This window comes from Nerophis lumbriciformis, linkage group LG03 (assembly GCF_033978685.3).
Source record: "Nerophis lumbriciformis linkage group LG03, RoL_Nlum_v2.1, whole genome shotgun sequence".
NCBI classification, from domain to species: domain Eukaryota; kingdom Metazoa; phylum Chordata; class Actinopteri; order Syngnathiformes; family Syngnathidae; genus Nerophis; species Nerophis lumbriciformis.
In genome coordinates this window covers 57,390,734-57,411,359 of record NC_084550.2, presented here as the reverse complement: position 1 = coordinate 57,411,359, position 20,626 = coordinate 57,390,734, and the positions used below count along the sequence as shown (strand labels likewise).

The following is a 20,626-nucleotide window of genomic DNA, read 5'->3' as shown; positions in this document are numbered from 1 at the left end:
CCGTATGATTACTACCTAAAGGCAGTAATTGTGATATTTCATGCTGTATGTTGTCTGTCGCTTCCTGAAGGATGAACGGGTGGCGCCTATTTTTGTCCTAACCGCCAATCCCAATGTTTGCTTTGGGAAAAATCTGTATTTTTGCAGCCACTGTTGGGGTAAGTAGCCCTTTTTATCCTCTATTCATATCAATGAGCCTGGAAACAATATTTGTATGCCTGGTTAGCTGAATTGTGGTATAGCACGTTTAAAACAAGTACATAACATCAAGAATAATACATATTTGTTCCCTTGTCCAAAGGTTTCGTCATGGGTCAGAGGTCAGAATGTCCACTTGTCAAACTCGCTCAGCAGTCAATAATTACCTCGCTGTCATTGGTGGCTTGCGACGATGACCTCCCGGTGAAGTGGCTTTAAATGCGTTGCAGCGCTCCTGCAACAATCTTTCCACTAACAAGCAACATCATGTCCACCTTGAAGGAGATCTGCCGCGCTTTGCCTCTGGACCCATTGCCCCCTCGCCGTGGACGAGACCCCGATGTGCCCCATGCGCCCGTTCGGACGCCAAACCTCACAGCCGAAGATGAGCGGGTGAGTGGAAATAAAGACAGTTTGAACTGTTTATATGTTTAATCTCATAACCAGGTTTTTTTTTGTGGCCCGAAATAATAATGCTAACATGTGAGTATTGTAATGTGTGTGTTATTTCATGTCTAAAAGGTTTCTTGATGTTTAAAAACTGTATGTAGAAAATGTTATGGACTCTGGCTGTAAAATGTTAAATTTATAATGAATAACTCCTACTTTACTTAAATTAAAAAAAAATTTTTTTTCATTTTTATTATTTTTGTTTTTATTTTGTCCTGTCCAGCTACTCAGGCAAATCATATAGTTGATGTAGATGCCCATATCGGCTGTACAGATTTACTTTACAAAAGAGAAGTGTGGGATACTTCTCTTGTTGCCTTATTTTTACTTGACTTTATTAAATGGATTTATATTATTTGGTGCAGCCGGCCCGGAGTAGGAGGGGATAGAAAGAGAAAAAAAGGAAGGCAGAGGGGGAAATTGTGGGTACAAGAGGGGAATAAGACAAAGAGACAACAACAAACACAACAACAGAACAGCATCAGCGAATAGGATATGTACAAATATAATAGTAAAAGTGATAGCAAAGAAGCAGTGAGTGAAATAAATATTAATAACACAGAAATGACAATGAACATTATTACACTACAAATGGAGCAATACAAATACCAATAGAAATAGCACTATTGATAATGAATAATAACAATAATTACCTCTTTTCAACAATACAGTTGTTTCAAATGCAACAATACATATATGTAATGATAACTTGAAATACAAAAGAAAGCGGATAAATGGAGGGGGAAGAAAGAGAAGCGAACCGTATTAACCTTTTAGATTGTTATAGTATCAATAGGTTAAGCTTTGTCAGTGTGCCATGTGTTACCCAGTTTCCCCTAGGGCAACAATGTTAACGCTTTTCTTTCAATTTTAAAACTTTACATTTTTTTAACCACGGCTAGGCCGGGAACCAATAAACAGTGATAAATGAGGGTTTACTGTATTAGTCTTGGCAACCAGAAGTAGATTTGGCTGGAAATACAGTTCAATCCATCCATCCATTTTCTGTTCAAATGTGTTTATAATTAGAAATTAAGAAATATTGTAGTACTATATTACAAGTTATGTAAGTATTTGAATTTACAGTAATTAATCACATATAAACAAAAACACTACATTGACTACAAAGCAGTATGTTCAATAGCCATGTGTTTACACTCCAGCTAACGCCCAAAGTTTATATGAAAAAATGATTGATGTGTTCAATGGAAAAGTGTTTGGTATTGCCTATTCAAAACTGCAATGACGCTTCGGCAATAATTGAAAAAGTAAACAAAACGCAATAAATGGGCAAAATCTATGAAAAGACGAATATTTTTTAGACACTATATTTGAAAGAAACTGTTCGGCTACAATATAAACTTAAACAGTGTGGCCGATTTAGAAATGCGGTCGTAATCTGTCACGATAACTGCGTTTGAAGTGATGCTAAATTGGCAGTTATCTCTATGGGCTTTTGAATAGATGCTGCTAAACCCAACTAAAGCAAACAAATGACATGTTGACTCACAGCCACCAGAAACAAAGTATAATTTAATTTATGAGGTTATTCAGTTTATTATAAAGTAGAACAAGGACACACCTGCAGAGCACGACCACGTTGCTGATCAGTTCCCAAAGTGACCGGTCGCCATAATCATGTGGCTCCCCCCTTAGTGATTGTGGCCCTAAACAATGACAATGACAGTGTTCATAACCATCTGACAGTGACTGTCAACTTGGCCAACCTTGTTGTGTATCTATTGCGACATCACTGTTTGCCGCGCTGAAATATTGATTCTTCTCCACAGTCCTTCACTGTCGTCAATAATTAAAGCACAGACTTGGGGATGTGCAACATGCACTCATAAATACTTCATGGACCGATAGATTGATACTTTACTTATTCCGAGGGACACCCTAACATCCAGTAGCTGACATTGAAGTAGAAGGAAACCCATGATTTACAGCGAATAAAGTATCTCATAAATTATCTAAATGTAAATATTGTCACTTCTTGACTTCACTTCTTCACTTTGCCTTTAATTGATCTTTGATTTATTGACATGTACCTTCACTGTAAGTCCATATTTGTATACGTTTCTTCTACAGCTGGCATTGAGAAATGCCCTGCGCTACTTCCCCCCGGCCCATCATGCAACACTGGCACCAGAATTTGCTCAAGAGCTGCGGCAGTACGGGCACATCTACATGTACCGCTTCTGCCCCGCGCTACGAATGAGGTGAGTATGGTGGTTTTATTTTCCTATATTCCTGTACTCAAACGCAGTGTTACTGTTCAAGTGTAATATTACAGTGGCCAACAATATTAAATATACTTGTTAAATAAAACTTCTGCCTTGTTTTTAATGGATACTTAGGCTTCTGCACTACTGTATTTTTAAAAAATGTTGGTCATTATAGTGGTACTTGAAGAGCAAAGTTTTATTTTCCTATATTCCTATATTCAAACACAGTGTTACTGTTCAAGTGTAATGTTACAGTGGCCGAAAATATTAAATATACTTGTTAAACAAAACTTCTGCCTTGTTTTTAATGGATACTTAGGCCTTCTGCGCTACTGTATATTTTTTTAAATGTTGGTCATTATAGTGGTACTTGAAGAGCAAAGTTTTATATTCCTATATTCAAACACAGTGTTACTGTTCAAGTGTAATGTTACAGTGGCCAAAAATATAAAATATACTTGTTAAATAAAACTTCTGCTTTGTTTTTAATGGATACTTGGGCCTTCTGCGCTACTGTAGTTTTTTTAAAATGTTGGTCTATATAGTGGTACTTGAAGAGCAAAGTTTTATTTTCCTATATTCAAACAGTGTTACGGTTCAAGTGTAATGTTACAGTGGCCAAAAATATTAAATATACTTGTTGAGTAAAACTTCTGCCTTGTTTTGAATGGATACTTAGGCCTTCTGTGCTACTGTATTTTTTTTTAAATGTTGGTCATTATAGTGGTACTTGAAGAGCAAAGTTTTATTTTCCTATATTCAAACACGGTGTTACTGTTCAAGTGTAATGTTACAGTGGCCAAAAATATTAAATATACTTGTTAAATAAAACTTCTGCCTTGTTTTGAATGGATACTTAGGCCTTCTGCGCTACTGGATTTTTTAAATATTGGTCAGTATGGAAGAGCAAAGTTTTTCTGAGGTTGTACTTTAAAGTTTGGGAATCACTGCTCATGCTTGTTGGAAAAAGGCTTGCTGGTTTTTTTTAAAGGAGAGAACAAGTGCAGCATGTGAAGCTAGTCCTAGTTTTGTTTTTTATTACATCATGCATGACTAAAGCAATCCTTTTTCAAGAAAACGTGTGTGCAATTCCAATGGTGTGACTTTAGTGGTGTTCCACTTTAGAGTTTTTCGTTGTGCTGCCACTTGCATGAAAGAGCTATAATGAGAGTGGGGGTGTTCCTAATATATCGTGCTTCTTCAGGGCATACCCTTTACACGAGTACCCGTGTCGCACACGCCAAGCCGCCTCCATCATGCTGATGATCATGAACAACCTGGACCCAGCTGTGGCCCAGGTGAGCTCTACTGATAACCATATGACATTTCACCTGTACAGTATTGTATAAGCATATGTGCAGTATATACTTTAAATGATACAGACTAATTGGCTTTTGTGTCTGTTAGTTCCCCCAGGAGCTGGTCACCTACGGAGGAAATGGACAAGTGTTCAGTAACTGGGCCCAGGTAACACCTTTTATTGTTTTTGACAGTGGTGATGATGATGATATACTGTACCTTGGCGGGTCGCAACATTAGGTACAGCCACACTCTCCAATAAGATTCAAGAGCTTTAATACAGTTTTTCTTTCTGTTGGAAGTAATAATGCAAATGGTAATAATCTGTTCCAGAGTCAAGCTGACCAGTAGCCATAAATCTTAGTTAATATTCTGAATATATGTATTTTATCAGTAGTTCTATGTATTTGTGTACTGTACGAGTTACATTTGTGGCAGTGAGAGTATTACAACAGCACCTTTGATGCTTTACATTTGAAACATTTGTTTGTAATCTTTTTTTTAACGTCTATTTTCTAAGGGTTGACAATTGGCAGTTGACTATAATCTCACATATTTACATGTCAAATGTCAATTATATATATTTGTCTTTTTAATATAAACATGGAAAAATTTAACTTTCATAACAAGTGGTCAGCGTTGTGTTGACGCTTGGCATAAGTAATGGGACACCACTGGTAATAATAATGGAAAATGGTAATATTCTGAAGAGCAAAAGAAGTTAACCACAATAAATAATCAGTTGTACATTTAATTTATTTTATTAATTGCCTTTATTAATACAAATATGCAATGTCTCTGCCAATTCTTCATCTTTAATTTAATTAATTTAAAGTTATAAATTATACAATATTGTATTATTAATTATATGTAATTATAATGTATGATATACCATATATTATAATTATATTAATATATTGTTGATTTGTATTAATCTATTTAATTATAATTCAATATTAATTTGTAATTATTATTAAATACTTATCTTGTCATAAGTTAGCTGTCTATTGTCACCCATTCATTTCACTCTCTAATTAGAAACACTGAATTAGTAATCTCATTCCTGATTTTAATTGTATTCAATAATTATAAAAAATTACATGAAACCATGTGTTTATCACAAAGATTATTATTTATTTAATGCATACAGTCAACCTTATGCTTAACTGAAGAAAATACATGTACATACAATTATATTGTGCTTAAATAAACTAAATAAATAGTGATTGTGTTTCTTAACTAAACGGTCAATAAAATTAAAGTGCAAATGAAAATACAGCTTCACCTCTTTAGTCATATTTTTTGCGCTTAAGAAACTTCTCAATGATTTTATCTCCAGACTTCTTCTGTTCGTTTGATATTGTCATTACCGCCACAAGTGGTGGAAAAGTGTATTACAACTGAGCGCCTCTGCGTCCCATATGGACCAAACCGATCTTTTGGGGGTGCTTGCGACCCAACGATGGGCATGCCTTTTTTATGAAGCACTGACTTAGAGTAACTTGGCAGATTTTCGTATTGTCATTTTAATCTTGCTAGCAAACTTAATTGAGGCGTTCCTCAAGGCACCCCTTTGTCCTCTCCTTTTTGGCAGGTTTTTTTTTTATGTGATCTTTGTAACGAAGGTGTTGCTGGTCACACCCTTGTCACACACTGTTCAAACTCCTCCCCTTCGGCAGGCATTACAAATCACTGTACGCCAAAATAACCCGTCCTAAAAACAATTTCTTCCCACAGGCTATTTGATGAACTCTGTCAAATAATGTGAAACTAATCTGTCACTGTGAATGTACTCACTCATTTTCACGTCATCATCGTTTTGCATTTGCTCTATTCACCACTGCACTATTATTTATTAGCCTTGCGCTTATTATATAATTAAGTACTTGTTTATATTTTTAGTTAATTGTTAATAGTTATTGTTTGCATTAACCAAGAGAGCAAAGCCTACCAAGTCAATTACATTGTATGTTAAACACACTTGGCCAATGAATCTGATTCTGTAGCTTGTTTATTTCCAAAGCAGTCAGTAGTCATTTGTTCAACTTCTTTAGTTATAATAGTGGTGTTCCTCAAGGCTCCATTTTAGGTCCTCTGTTTTTCATATACTGGTGGCTCGGAAGTTCAGTTAAAAAAACTTGTGAGAGACTCAGATTTTTGCAGCAGATTCTTAAACATATTAGAGTGCTGTCATAGAGATAGCTTTTTTGCAAAAGGTCCTTAAAAACAGCAGAGCGCTCCTGTAACTCTGACAAAATAAATAGACCAAAATCAAATGTCTACTGTAGAAAGCGTTGTTACTCAAGAATATACAAAATAAGACTAATAGTGAAGGGAGAAGTCCGCTCCCCACCCCGGTCTTTAGCTTTCTGGAGATGTGGCCCCCAAAACAATTTCGTCAAACAGCCTCCAATGTGTAAACAACTTGTGTTTGCGCAGTTCCGCCTTGTGATGCATTATCTGAGTGAGATGACGGAGGAGCAGACGTTGGTCATGTACAGTGGTCACCCCATGGGTCTCTTCCCCAGCCTGCCTTCCTCACCTCGCGCCATCATCACCAACGGCATGGTAACGCAGCAAATACCCACCTTTTCCGTACTTGCCATAATATTGTCACGTGACGACTGTTTGCTGCACCCCAGGTCATTCCAAACTACTCATCCAGGGAGCAATATGAACGGATGTTTGCTCTTGGCGTATCAATGTAAGTATGTTCGTTTGTAAAATGTGGGTTTATCAGAATCACAATCACAATAGTTTTTATTGCCATTGTTTGATAATGGGTTCACAAACTAGGAATTTTACTTGGCGCAATCGTGCAACATAAAACACATATAACACAGAATAGAATAACATGAGCTGTAACTGAGCTATCAGATCTTGTTATTGTTCATGTGCCTGATGGCTGAGGGGAAAGTTGTCTATAGTTATGAATGCTTGTTAGTCTGTACATGTCATGTCGCAGCTGGGATAGACTCCAGCTCACCCTTCCCCAACAAGCAATACGCTAAATTGTATGAATAAATGTTGCCTTGATTGTTTGTAAAGTGTCATCATTGGGCATATTTTCAGGTACGGGCAAATGACCGCCGGCAGCTACTGCTACATTGGACCTCAAGGCATTGTTCATGGCACTATGGTATGAAGTCTGATCATAACAATAATTAAGTTTATGCATCCTGTCAAATGGAAAACAGCATCATTTCACATATAATATATACAGAGAAACCCACTTAAGTTGGACCCGTTTATGTTGAACAACTCAAGTCTTCTTGTTTTGGTTAAGCCGACAACCGCTTATGTTGACGTGATTCAGTCATTCTGAGGGGCCATTGACCTAAACAGGTAGTAGATAATTAAAATTTCAAATAGTTGAGTAAACTGTCCATTAATTAATATGAAAAGTCATTATAATGAGCCTGTTTATGAATTTCGTATTTCATGACCAAATGTATTTATAGCAACCAATCAGATAATCATGCCCCTAAATAAATGAATAGTGAAATAAATAATAGGTTCAATGTATTTATTAAACATTTTATTCTTTATATGGTACATTTTAAGATAGTTCTAAAACAATTAATGCAACCGATGTGCTTTACAGTTTAGATATAAATAAAATACTAAACTATATAATGTTTTAGATTTATTTAACAATTTCACTTTAAAAGAATGCATTCATAATTAAATAATTTATTCAATTGACTTTATATTATATTTATTTTTTATAATATATTTATTTTAAGGGCAAAAATAGTCATGAAGTTGCTATTATTACTATCATTAATCTTGCTGTCTTCCGCACCATTTTTGTGTGCTGTCCCCCTTTTTATATTATGGTAATTAAAACAATTTTTTTTTTCATTTAGTTTTGTATATTGTTTGGTATATTGTTTTTAGACGACTTGTCCAGGGTGTACCCTGCTTTCCGCCCGAGTGCAGATGGGATAGGTTACAGCACCCCCTGTCACCCCGGAAGGGACAAGCAGTAGAAAATGGATGGATGAATGGATGGATTGTTTTTAGAATTACGTCAATTTTAGGTATTCTGTTGGCGTTTTCTTTAACCTCGGTGTCGTGCGTGCGTATGCATTTTCCCTTTTTTCAGTTTAAAAAGTGTAAAGCACGTACACCATGTTACCTGTCTATGGGAAATGATGTATAAATAAAGGTTTGACTGATTGTTGGAAGCCAACAAGAAGAGATTTTTTTTTTTTAATTATTTAATAATCATAACATTTTCCATCAACAGTCTTTGCACACAAGCAGCCCAAAAATCTCCTGCAAAAATCCAATAAACAAAATAAATTTATGAATTCATGATTCAGTACATTTTGTTAATAACTTTTATATATAAATATTATTTTTTCAACTGCATTTCTCAGTGGTGATAGCTGCAAAACTAAATGTTGTTTCTAATAAAATATTATAGACCCTTATTGCACCAGGATAATTAAATAAAGGAAGAATGATTGTATTGTAGGACGTTATACTGCTGAGTCCTGTCTTATACACGCTCTCATTTACTGTGCAGCTGACCGTGCTGAATGCTGGTCGAAGGTACCTAGGCTCCGGTGACCTGAGGGGGCGTGTCTTTGTGACATCTGGCCTGGGAGGTATGAGCGGCGCCCAGGCTAAAGCTGCTGTCATTGCGGGGTGCATTGGCGTGATTGCTGAGGTGAGTTGCTGTCCTTTCATTGGCGTGGAAGCGACAATGGATAAAGTGTGTAACTAAGTGATGTGTGTGTGGTAGGTGGATGAGACTCCTCTCAGAAAGAGACACGAGCAAGGCTGGTTGATGGAGGTGAGCGACGATATGGATCACTGCATTAAACGCATCAGGTAACACACATTAGTCATCGTTACTTTTAAAAATGGCGTCTTATTTCTGCATCATATTGCATTTCAGTAAGAACGTGTCTTGTTAGTTCTTCGTTTCAGGTGTTAGTATTCCGCGTGTTACTTGAGCACTCTATTTAATGGCTTTACAGTGGGGGAAATACCTGTTTGATCCCGGGCTGTATATTAAGAAATATGTGATGTGAATAACAGAAACAAACTAACAATCGAAACAAATGTCGTAGACCTGCACAAGACTGGAGCAGACTCAAAGACGAAGCTTGATGAGAAACAAACCACTATTGACGCAATCATTTACTTATTTCATGAAAATAATTCTCCCTTTTGAGTGCATTTTTGTGTTTTACAGGGAATGTAGAAGCGCAAAGACTCCCCTCAGTTTGGGTTACCATGGCAACATTGTGGACTTGTGGTAGGTGACTGTCGCTTCTTGCTAAAAAATTTTAGCACATCAGAATGTTGAGTAAAATTATAGAAACTGGGAAAAGAAACCATAAAAGCAGAGAAGAGTTCAATATATTTTATATTGTTTGTAGTGACTTTCATTCATCTATTATTACTAACGCATTGCTTCATCTACATCAAAGACTTTTCTTAATAAATTATACAATGTTGATTTATTTTAATGTGTAATCCATCCATCCATTTCTACAGCTTTTCACTCTCGGGGTATTCATTTGTCTCTAATTTTCCTATTTATTTTCCACTTTATAATAGGATTAAAATAATCTTTGCTTCTTCCTACTTCTTTTCGCACGTGTTGAATTGTGCAAGTGTAATCATGAAATGTTTCCTATTGTAACTTTGTTAAGCATGTTCCAAACAGATGAAGCATTACACTGTTTTTGACAGGACAGCAATCTATTTGTGGAGGTAGGTGGGGGGAAAGCACATCAAATATGCGTAGAACTACAACTTAACGTTCCTATTTTTGTTAGGTTTTTTGAAGTTAGAAAAACATAAAATATATTTAAAAAAATTTAAATTAAAACTAAATGTAATACTAATAATAAAAAAATACAAACAAACCCAAACAATAAATACAAAACATTTTAAAAAGTCAGAAACATTGTGACAAATCGAAGACTTATCTTTACTCAAAGAAGCATAGGACGTTGCTCACACTTTGTCACATGACATGAGCATGTGCCAAAATGTCTCAAACATAAGTGCTATGAAGGAGCTCAGAATTATTTATTTTAATTTTCGCAGTATTGCAGGGGGTCCTCACTAGAAAGCCTTATATTTAGCCTGCTCTCTGCTGTAAATGTGCTTCAGAGTTGGTTAGTGACACTTTAGTGATAGTGATTAACCCTGGTGAGGGACTATACTTGTTTTATTGATATAATGGTGATTTGTGATGAAAATGAAAATCTTTTATTTTCCTTATTTTACTGAGATATTTCCCATTTTCAAATGCAAATGATGAGTTATGCAGTAGATTAGTCGCTTTTTTCTAAATACAATCTAGATGAGACTGAATGCTCGCCAAATACAGCGACAAAATCACAACGTTGGTAGCACCTGTCCCTCCTGCTATGTCTTCTTATTCTCTGGCAGACCAGTGCGTTATAATGGGTTTATAGGCAAGGGCGAACCTGCAATTTGCACAATTGAATATGCGGGAAAACACTGCTTTAGCATCAACATTTGTCCCTCATTCCTGTCACACTTACTGAATTGAATCAGGGAGAGGCTGCTTCAAGAGCACCAGAGGACCGGTGATCTGCTGGTGGATTTGGGCTCAGACCAGACCTCCCTTCACAACCCCTTCAATGGAGGCTACTACCCAGTCCAGCTCAGCTTCCGTCAGGCCAACCAGCTCATGTCCACGGATCCCAGTCGATTCCGCAGCATGGTGGAAGAAAGGTGGCATCAGTCCTGCTTGGTTTATGTCGCAACACGCTTTGACGCTAACACACACACTCTCCCACAGCCTGCGAAGACACGTGAACGCCATCAATAAACTGTCGGAAGCCGGCATGTTCTTTTGGGATTATGGAAACGCATTTCTACTGGAAGCCCAAAGAGCTGGTACATAACAAATTCATCCTGAGTAATAATGAGTTGTATATGATGTAACGTGCACCACATCACACTTTTTTTTTTCTTTTTTCATTTATTTATTTATTTCAGGCAATGACATAAAAAAGTACAAAGTTGACAACACACAATAATATAAATAATATAGTGCAAAAGGTAATGTATAGTATGTAATGCATGATTGACCAGTTTTGCCTGAAAGGGAGTGGGAAGAAGATAATTTATTTAATCCCACCCCCAGTTCTCCATTCAGTGATTATTCACATGAGTTTCACTCTTACTTTGTTCAAGGATTATAATACAGATGTTGTATCATAGTGGCATTACCACAGGTAACAATAATTATTACACTGTAACAATAATTTGTATCAACAATGTAGAAATGAATATACCAACAATAGTTATAGACAAAATGCCAACAATGGTAATAGACAACATAGCAATAATGGTAAGGAAACATTTAGCACTTTGAGACAGAGTATAGCAGCAGGTCAATTTAAAGACCCTCATCTCTATATTTGAACCAGACCCCATGTTTGTATAATAGTTTAAATCGATTAATAGTTTGGTATTGCTTGTGTTGTAAGTTCAGTTTGTTCCATAGTTTTACTCCGCATACAGACAGACAAAAATGTTTACGAGTGGTTTGAGCTCTCGGCAATAAGAAATATCCAAAGCCTCTCAAGTTATGAGCCGGCACTCGTCTTATAAAAAAACGTAGATTAGGCGGCAATAATTTGTGAAATGCTTTATATAAGATTATTAATGTATTATGTTTAACAAGGTCATCAAATTTGAGCAATTTTGATTGCATAAACAGATTATGAGTATGTTCTAAATAACCAACGTTGTGAATGATCCGCACTGCTCTTTTCTGTAATATGATCAGAGGATGAATTGTGTTGTGGTAAATATTCCCCCCTACTTCAACACAGTATGTAAGGTATGGGAGTACCAAGGTGCAGTATAGAGTACGGAGTGCATTTTCATTGAGGTATAGTTTTGCTTTGTTTATAATTGAGAGGCTTTTGGAGATTCAAATATTGCGTCTTCACCAACGTTTCCTCTAAAATGTGCGCCTGCACAATTGTGCATTGTTTACATGTCCTCGGCGCACAGCAAATCTATGACGCGCACAAAATCAAATTCCATCTGAACTCTAAACAAAATAAACACACAACAATTTATTCTGCATGATTTTGCAATGCAACTGTGAGTACCACAACAGATAAAACAATGTTGTTCGTCAACACCGTTCAATTAGTGTAACTTCTATCTAGCAAAACTGGTTAACACATGCACATATGGCACTTAGCCAGAGATGCGTTTACGCCACACAAAAAGTAGCAGATGTGTGCTTATTCTACTGTCATTTTTTTAAGAATGGGAATTTATGGATATTAATCATGAAATAGATTACTAATAAAAATATGAATTTTACAGACAAAGTTACAGGAATGTACACTTTATCCCATGCTTACATCTCATTGTGCAACATGTGAATGTTTTAAATGGAACTAAATGTGATCTCTGAAAGGGCTACACATTGTTTCCAAAGCAGGACCTCCACCCAGACATACAATAGTAGTACATAGCTCATGAAAAACAAGATTTTTTGTTATTTTCATTGTAAGTAGGCCAAATCACTTATTACAAAATAAAATCCTGGAAATGACTGCTGTCATTTGATTGTAATAATAGGACATTTAAACTGTTATGTCAGGTTTGGGACAGGTGTGACGGCCGTATGGCCACAGTGTGCACGTCTGATGTTGCACACGTGCTCCACTGAATGTTTAGGGAATTTTTGCGTTTGCTCACACGTGCAAAATTAGAGGGAACGTTGGTCTTCACCACATGCATATTGCACAACATTTGTATTAATTAAGCATTCTCAAGCATAAAAATGGCTAAACAAACTACAAATATCAATACTTGCGTTGTTGACCTATCTGAACGCTGTTTAGTTTCGTGGCCACTGACACAACCAGGCTCAGCCTCAGCATCACTATATCAGATTAAAAAGGTGACTAATGTGTGTTATTATATGTGTCAATGGCTCTCACAATTTGGAAAATGTATTCGGAAGGTCATAGACAATTTATGCTCTAGCTATGAAAATATTTGACTCACAATTTATAATTCCTACTTTGTGGTATTGCGGTATTGTCCGAAGCCAATTAACAGCGATAAAGAAGAAATGACTGTATATATGGAACATGCATGTACTTGCATGTACAGGTGAAACTCAAAACATGTGAATGTACATACCAGCAATTAGATTTACATGGCAAAGCTAAAATATGACACAGGCTCATAACATGAAAACATAATTTTGATGACTATGGCTTACATCTTATGCAAACATCGAATTGAACATTTCAGGAAAATTTGGATTTTCAAAAACTGTTAACCATGGTCATCAAAATTATAACTATAGCTTGACATATTTCACTGTGTATCTGAGTTTATATAACATTTTAGTTTCACATTTAAAGTTGGACTCACACGATATTCTAAGTTTCATCTGTATATATGGAACATGCATGTACGTATGCAACATGCATGCATGTTACATGCACCTGTGTATCATGCATGTTACATACGTACATGCTTGCATGCACCTGTGTATCATGCATGTTACATACGTACATGCTTGCATGCACCTGTGTATCATGCATGTTACATATGCACATGCATGTATGTAACACTGTATTGTTTTTAATAGGGGCTGAGGTAGAAAAGGTTGGTGGAGGAGCCACAGAATTCCGGTACCCGTCCTATGTTCAACACATCATGGGGTGAGTTGGTCCCGTGCTTATTTACTTAGGGAGCAGTCCCGGCATCATGAGCGGGTTGTGCCCGTCCACAGAGGCAGCCGTGCCCGCCCTGGGTTGGAAGCTTTTGGTTTTATTTGATTTATTTTTTTACATTAGAGCAACTAAAAATAAGACAATATTTATTTACCGGTACGTTGACTTGGACGATAACATAGTTAACTGACATGTTAGTTAACGTATAAAAACGAGAAGATAATGTTGACAGAAATGAAATCATATCATATTTAATTTTGTTTTATATATCTGATTATATCCAGTCACATCTCTTTAACGGGGTGGAGGTTAGTTATGAATGACAGCCAATAAGATGCTTTTCCTTGTCAGATGAGAAGGTCACCGCGAAAAACAAAATGTGTGAATTCCTCATCGCAATATGTGCACAGCTCGAATAAACTGAAGAGGACACTTTTAATTTTTACTGCTATGATGCCACAGCAGGCAAGTCATCGATCGTGACATCGACATAACTAAGATAAATCTATTATTTGCTGCTTCCATTGTTGTGCCAGAAGCTGATTCTCTGCCAAAAATGGATTCCCGCCGAATGACTGCAGTGCTGAGGCTTCGCCTGTCAACAACTAATTACTACATGAAGTAAGACAAACACTTTATATTTGTGGTTATTGTTAAGATATGTGTTTGAAATTATTTAAACTGTATTATCTCCAAAAAAATAAAAGAGTTGGCCATTTTTATGGTATCAATGAGATTGTAAAGGACTGTTGTTGATGTGCTAATATCTCTTTCTTGTTTAAAAGCTACTTACAATATTAACTGGTATTTGTTCATGCACATAAAACATATTTATAAAAGGTTTGGATGTATTCATTAAATCAATGTATTCCTGGTTGTCAAAAAGTGACTAAACGTAATTTTTTGCTATTGACACATGTCATCTACATAAATTATTAGATTACCCTTCAGAGAGTTACATGTATGATAATAAAGTACTTTCTGTATTGTTTACGTGTTGAAGAACCTTTTTAAAAGTTTAAAAGACAACTTATCGCTGCCAATGTGATTCAAAAACAATATTTGGATATTGACACATCTCATCTGTGCATAAATTATAAGATTACCCTAAAGAAAGTTACATATATGATAATAAAATACACATCATATGGTTTACATGTTGAAGTACCCTTTTTTAAATTATTATTGACAGATTATTTACACTGCATCTCCTAAAGGTAATCTAGTAATGTATGCACTGATGAGAAGTGTCAATATCAAAATACTACGTTTTACTTTTGGACAACCAAGAATACATCCAAATATTTTATTAATGTTTATTATGTGCATGAACATATAACAGTTAATATTGTATGTAGCTTTCTAACAACATTGAGGTTTACAATTGATACCATAGAAATAGCCAACTATTTAATTTTTTGGATACGATAAAGGCTTAAATAATTTCAAACACATATCCTTATAATAACCACGAATATGAAGTGTTTGTCTTACATGTAGTAATCAGTTGTGGACAGATGAAGCCGATGCAGTGCAGCTTTACAAAGCATGTACGCTCATGTGGTGGGAATCATTTTTGGCAGGGGCCAAAAATGTAATTTTTTTCTGCAGCCGAGTCTGTTGGGGAGGGGAGTCTCCCACAGGGCGCCATTGAAGCTAGAACTGCCTTTGACATGTACATGTAATAAGAAAAGAAATACAAGCCAACTCATATCATACATGTTTTATTACGATTTATTTCAGTTGTTACAAAGATATCTCAGGATTTTGTTTCAAGAGAACAATATGTTTTCTTCCATGCAGGGACATTTTCTCTTTGGGCTTCGGTCCGTTTCGCTGGGTGTGCACATCCGGCGACCCCCAGGATCTGGTGCTAACCGACAACCTCGCCGCCTCGGTCCTGGAGGACATCAGCGCCAACGTGACGGATCGAATCAGGCAGCAGTATGACGACAACATCCTCTGGATCAGGGAGGCTGCAAAGCACAAAATGGTGGAAGTCTACTGCACACCATGTGGCTCACAAGTCTGCTGTGATGATGATGATGATGATGATGAGCAAGTTGGTTTTTGTTTATGCGCGCAGGTTGTGGGATCACAGGCCAGAATTCTCTACTCGGACCAGAAAGGAAGAGTCGCCATTGCTTTGGCCATCAACCGAGCTGTTGCTGATGGAAGAGTTTCAGTAAGAAACACAGAGACCTCCTCTTTCATCATCACACATACTGCAAACGCCATTAACCCCTTTTTTGTGTGTGTGTGTGTGTGTGTGTGTGTGTGTGTGTGTGTCAGGGCCCTGTGGTCATCAGCAGAGACCACCACGATGTTAGTGGTACCGACAGCCCCTTCAGAGAGACTTCCAATGTCTATGATGGCTCTGCCTTCTGTGCAGGTATGCACATATTTCATCTAATCCAAATGATGGACGTTGATATCACGTATTGCTTGTATACTTTTAAACACGTGACTAAATGTGTAAAATATTTCAGCAGTTATAGTGACCCTGAGCGATTGTAGGCCATAAATCATTATAAAGGTCAAATTAATTGTGTATTGTTGAGTTGAAGGAGATGGTCAGAGACAGTCCCACTTGCTTACAGGATTATTTTTGTTGTGTTGCCTATTTTGTTTATTAGATTAGAACAGTCCGTAAAGGGGAACTGCACTTTTTTTTGGAATTTTGCCTATCATTCACAATTATTATTAAAGACATGACAACGGATGTATTTTTTTAATGCATTCTAAATATTAAGTAAATGCGATCAACAATCTGCTTACAATGGAGCCTATAGTAGCCGCTCTATTCTTTCTTCAAATTCTTTAACAAAACATCCAAACACCTCCATTAAGGTTTTATATATTGTACATGATGTAAGTATATATGTAATGTAGTAACGGGCACATTTATCATATAATAACATTTAATATTTGCATATTTTGATCATTTTAAGCATGTACCACACATTAATTTCAAAAAAGCATCACGATGTTCAAGTCACGAAATGTAAATGGAATATGGTTGCCGTTTTTTGGATATTTTTTATGGGAGAATAGACGATCTCCCATTGGCTGTGCTGTAAGCGGATTTTAACTTACATTTATTTACGAGTTAAAATGCATTTTGTAAAAGTTAATTCGTTATCCTGTCTTTCATAATGATTGGAAACTTCTAAAAAAGTACAATTCCCCATTAGAGATTTTTTTTTTTATCAGTGTAATGCTTCAAGCTGTGCACTGCAAAACATGCTCATTGTAGCCATTATTACTGACTTCCTCAATTTTCATTTATAAATAAAAATCTTGTTTTATTTGTTTATTATTGTAGGTATTTTATATATTGTGTTCTTGAGTTAATGTTGCTGATCATTATGAATTCATTATTTATTGAGTTTATGTAATTTTATTTTTCAGTATCAAATGGTTCAAGTCAGTCAAAAAATGTTTTGTTTAAATAAGAATTCAATATTTTTTTTATTTTTGGCACACTGATGCACTTTAAATATTTTCTGTTATAGACTAAAAAACAATGTTAATGAATGTATTCTTTGTTGTAAGTTGATCTATGTTTTTTCACCATTATTGTCTTTAAATGTAATAAGGATACAATTTTGTGCAGAGGTGTACTTATAACAATTTAATAGAAATAATATTCTATCTATTAAGGCTGTGACTCACGATTCGATTCAATTCTCAATTTAAACAGATTCTTGATTTAAAATCCACACTTTTTAATAACATTGGGTGCCAGTTCTATGATTAACTACATTCCCCTATAAAATAGATAAACAGCTGTGATACATTTCTATATTACTTAAAAGAAAACTGGTTTTGTTTAATAAAACTCTACCCCAGAATGTAATAAAGTCAAATGCAAATAAGGCAACAAATAGAAGTATCTTCTCCTTTCTAAAGTAATTCTGCACAGCACACATGGGCATCTACATCAACTATACGATTTGCCTGAGTGCATGACAGGACAGATATATATATATGTATATATATATATATATATATGAAAATAAAAATCGATTTTCGAATGAATCGCAATTTTTTATTTGTAACAATTGTGAATCAATTCAAAAAAACGATTTCATAAAAAATAAAATAAAAATGTATATATATACTTTTTTAATTTTATTTTAATTTTTATTTTTTTAATTAAAAAATAAATAAATAAATAAAAATATACATATATAATTTTTTTTAAATTATTTATTTATTTATTTATTAGATCGTTTTTTTAATTGATTAACAATTCTTACAAATAAAAAATTGCGATTCATTCGAAAATCTATTTTTATTTTCACACCCCTGCTATTTATTGTTACGGCGGGGGGTCGGGGTGTAAAATATTTTCTTCTTCTTAGCAGGGTGGAGGGGGGTAACAGAAAATAATTGAGAAGCACTGGATTAGATTGTCATTGTAAAAAATATATAAAAAACATTTTCCAACCCTCTGTTGGCATCATTCATCATTCACGACACATGTACAAAATAAAGAAATAACTAAACGAGTAATAATGAATTATTCATAACATAAATTAATAGTGAATAATACTCCAGAGGGACAAGCGGTAGAAAATGGATGGATGGATGGATTTATCCACTACTAGAGTTACATGAAAGTTCATGATGTTATGTATTGATATCTTACAGACATGGCAGTTCAGAACTTTGTCGGCGACGCGTTCAGGGGCGCCACCTGGGTTGCCCTGCACAACGGCGGAGGCGTCGGCTGGTAAGGGCTGACATGTCCCCATGTTCTTCACCATCTGGCACGCCGCCGTTATTGACACCGTCCACCCGCAGGGGCGAGGTAATGAACGGAGGATTCGGCCTGCTATTGGACGGCTCCGAGGAGGCGGCAAAGCGGGCCTCGCTCATGCTCAACTGGGACGTCTCCAACGGGGTGAGAGGACGGAGAAGAATTGAGGGAGGGTTTACCTGCGTGTGACGCCCATACCCGTGTGTGCTGCAGGTGGCTCGTCGCTGCTGGTGCGGAAACGACAACGCCTACCGGACCATCCAGCGCACCATGGAGGAGGACCGGACGCTGCGGGTCACCATGCCTTTTCCTGTACAGGACGAACACGTACTGGAGCGTGCCCTGCAGGGATAGCTGACATGTTAGCGTACTCAAAAAGGGAACAAGTAAGCACTGGGTGAGGCCGTTCAGTACGCATGTTATGAAATCTCACATCATACTGAGATTTGTCTTAATATTTGTTCCTTCTCATGCAGCTAAACAACCTGTCAATATTAAATACACCTCTCAGTATGATTATAGGCTATTGTACACCACAATAATACATTCTTGTTATATAACATGTTGACGCCATCTGTCGGTTGTGGTCAAAATGTGCTGGAAGATGCCATACTGTACGTGTAAAAATAACCATTTGCACCTGTTTCAGTCCCCTAAAAGTGTATTGTACCAAATTTGGACAATTTAAAGTCAATTTGAATTATTGGGTTTAGTAACTGCATAAAAATCATATTTTCCAGAAGAATAATAGCACAGGCAACACATGTGCAGCGGTTGAGGAGTCGAAGATTTCCAACTGCTTCCCAAATGGTGTCAATCAGATTTATATTAACCAATTTTTATTAAAGTATGCAAACTACTGTGCTTATGTTTCCATCGAAAGGCTACTGACAAATTAAAGCATATGCTTGCACTGTATATATTTAATGTGTTCTATTCATTATCTATCAATAATTGTAACTACGTGTCCTTAAAGTCTGGACGTATAATATTGTACAAAAAAAGTTTCATTCAGTTCATTAAAAAGTAAAAAAAATGTATTAACATTTTAGAATGTAATAATATAATGAATACAGTACAAACTGTATAATGGGGAATGAAATACAACTAATAAATACACTGAGGTAATAATACCATCTGGAATTTTTTATTTTTTATTTTATTTTTATTTTTTTATAACTGTACTACTGATATTATAATAATATTGTATAAGAAGACTAAGTTAATTGTGAACTTCTCCACAATTTTAGTTTTTTTTTTTTCCGATGCTTTAGCACGTTTGTATGAAAGGCTTCTTATATTTCACATGCACAACATGGCATAGAAATAACCTACTTTTCGTGATGTGTGCAATACACTGCAAGTACTTAATGCCATCTTTTCACACTGAATAAATGACACTTTGTAGTCAGTGTATATATTGCAAAACTGTGTAAATGTGTCTCAACCACTGCCACTCCTAAGTGAAAGTGTGTCCAATTATCCATTTTCCCTCCCTGATCATGTGACACGTGAGTGTTATAAGGTGTTACATTTCCACTCAGAGGTCTACAGTTGCATTTTGTATAATTTTGTTTCTGACAAAGATTCTTTGCCAAAATTTTGCCTCGCTTTTGGTATGCCAACACCGTTATCGTACAACCAAACATTGCTCGTAAAAACTAGTCTGTTTGCCCGCGTGTCCAAACAGTCTCACGCGTTGGTGCCTCACTTTTTTTTTAATATTGCGTACAACTGCAAAATAGACCACCATGGAAAGTTGCGAGTGCCAGCGCTTTGATAAAGATGGTGAGAAACACTATTAAACCTCTTAAGGCTTGGTGGCCACATACGTTGACAGCACCTTTTAGCTCTTATTTCCAAAATTGTGTACACTACGGAATTGGGGTCTTATGGCCGCTTATGTGGACACTTATACTGCCATCTGGTGGTGTCAGAAGAGTATAACATACAATGGAATTTGGAAGAAA

The 20,626-nt window shown here is 36.0% G+C and overlaps 1 protein-coding gene across 2 annotated transcripts; it reads left to right on the top strand.

Annotated features, from left to right (window-relative positions):
* The first annotated feature begins 16 nt into the window (after positions 1-16).
* Positions 17-19,574, top strand: uroc1 (urocanate hydratase 1). 2 transcript variants are annotated; one of them, XM_072912853.1, is made up of 21 exons: positions 17-158; positions 302-402; positions 481-591; positions 2,740-2,870; positions 4,081-4,174; positions 4,284-4,343; positions 6,615-6,743; positions 6,818-6,879; positions 7,248-7,314; positions 8,710-8,853; positions 8,929-9,017; positions 9,385-9,447; positions 10,725-10,904; positions 10,972-11,069; positions 13,807-13,879; positions 15,695-15,884; positions 15,978-16,076; positions 16,184-16,283; positions 18,548-18,629; positions 18,701-18,800; positions 18,870-19,574. In XM_072912853.1, exons 1-21 carry the CDS (start codon positions 41-43, stop codon positions 19,008-19,010), a joined length of 2,232 nt encoding a protein of 743 aa, XP_072768954.1. In that variant the 5' UTR covers positions 17-40; the 3' UTR covers positions 19,011-19,574. The 2 variants fall into 2 exon arrangements, with proteins under 2 accessions (XP_072768954.1, XP_061795843.2); XM_061939859.2 differs by lacking the exons at positions 17-158; positions 302-402 and having other exon boundaries at positions 416-591.
* Positions 19,575-20,626: the final 1,052 nt, after the last annotated feature.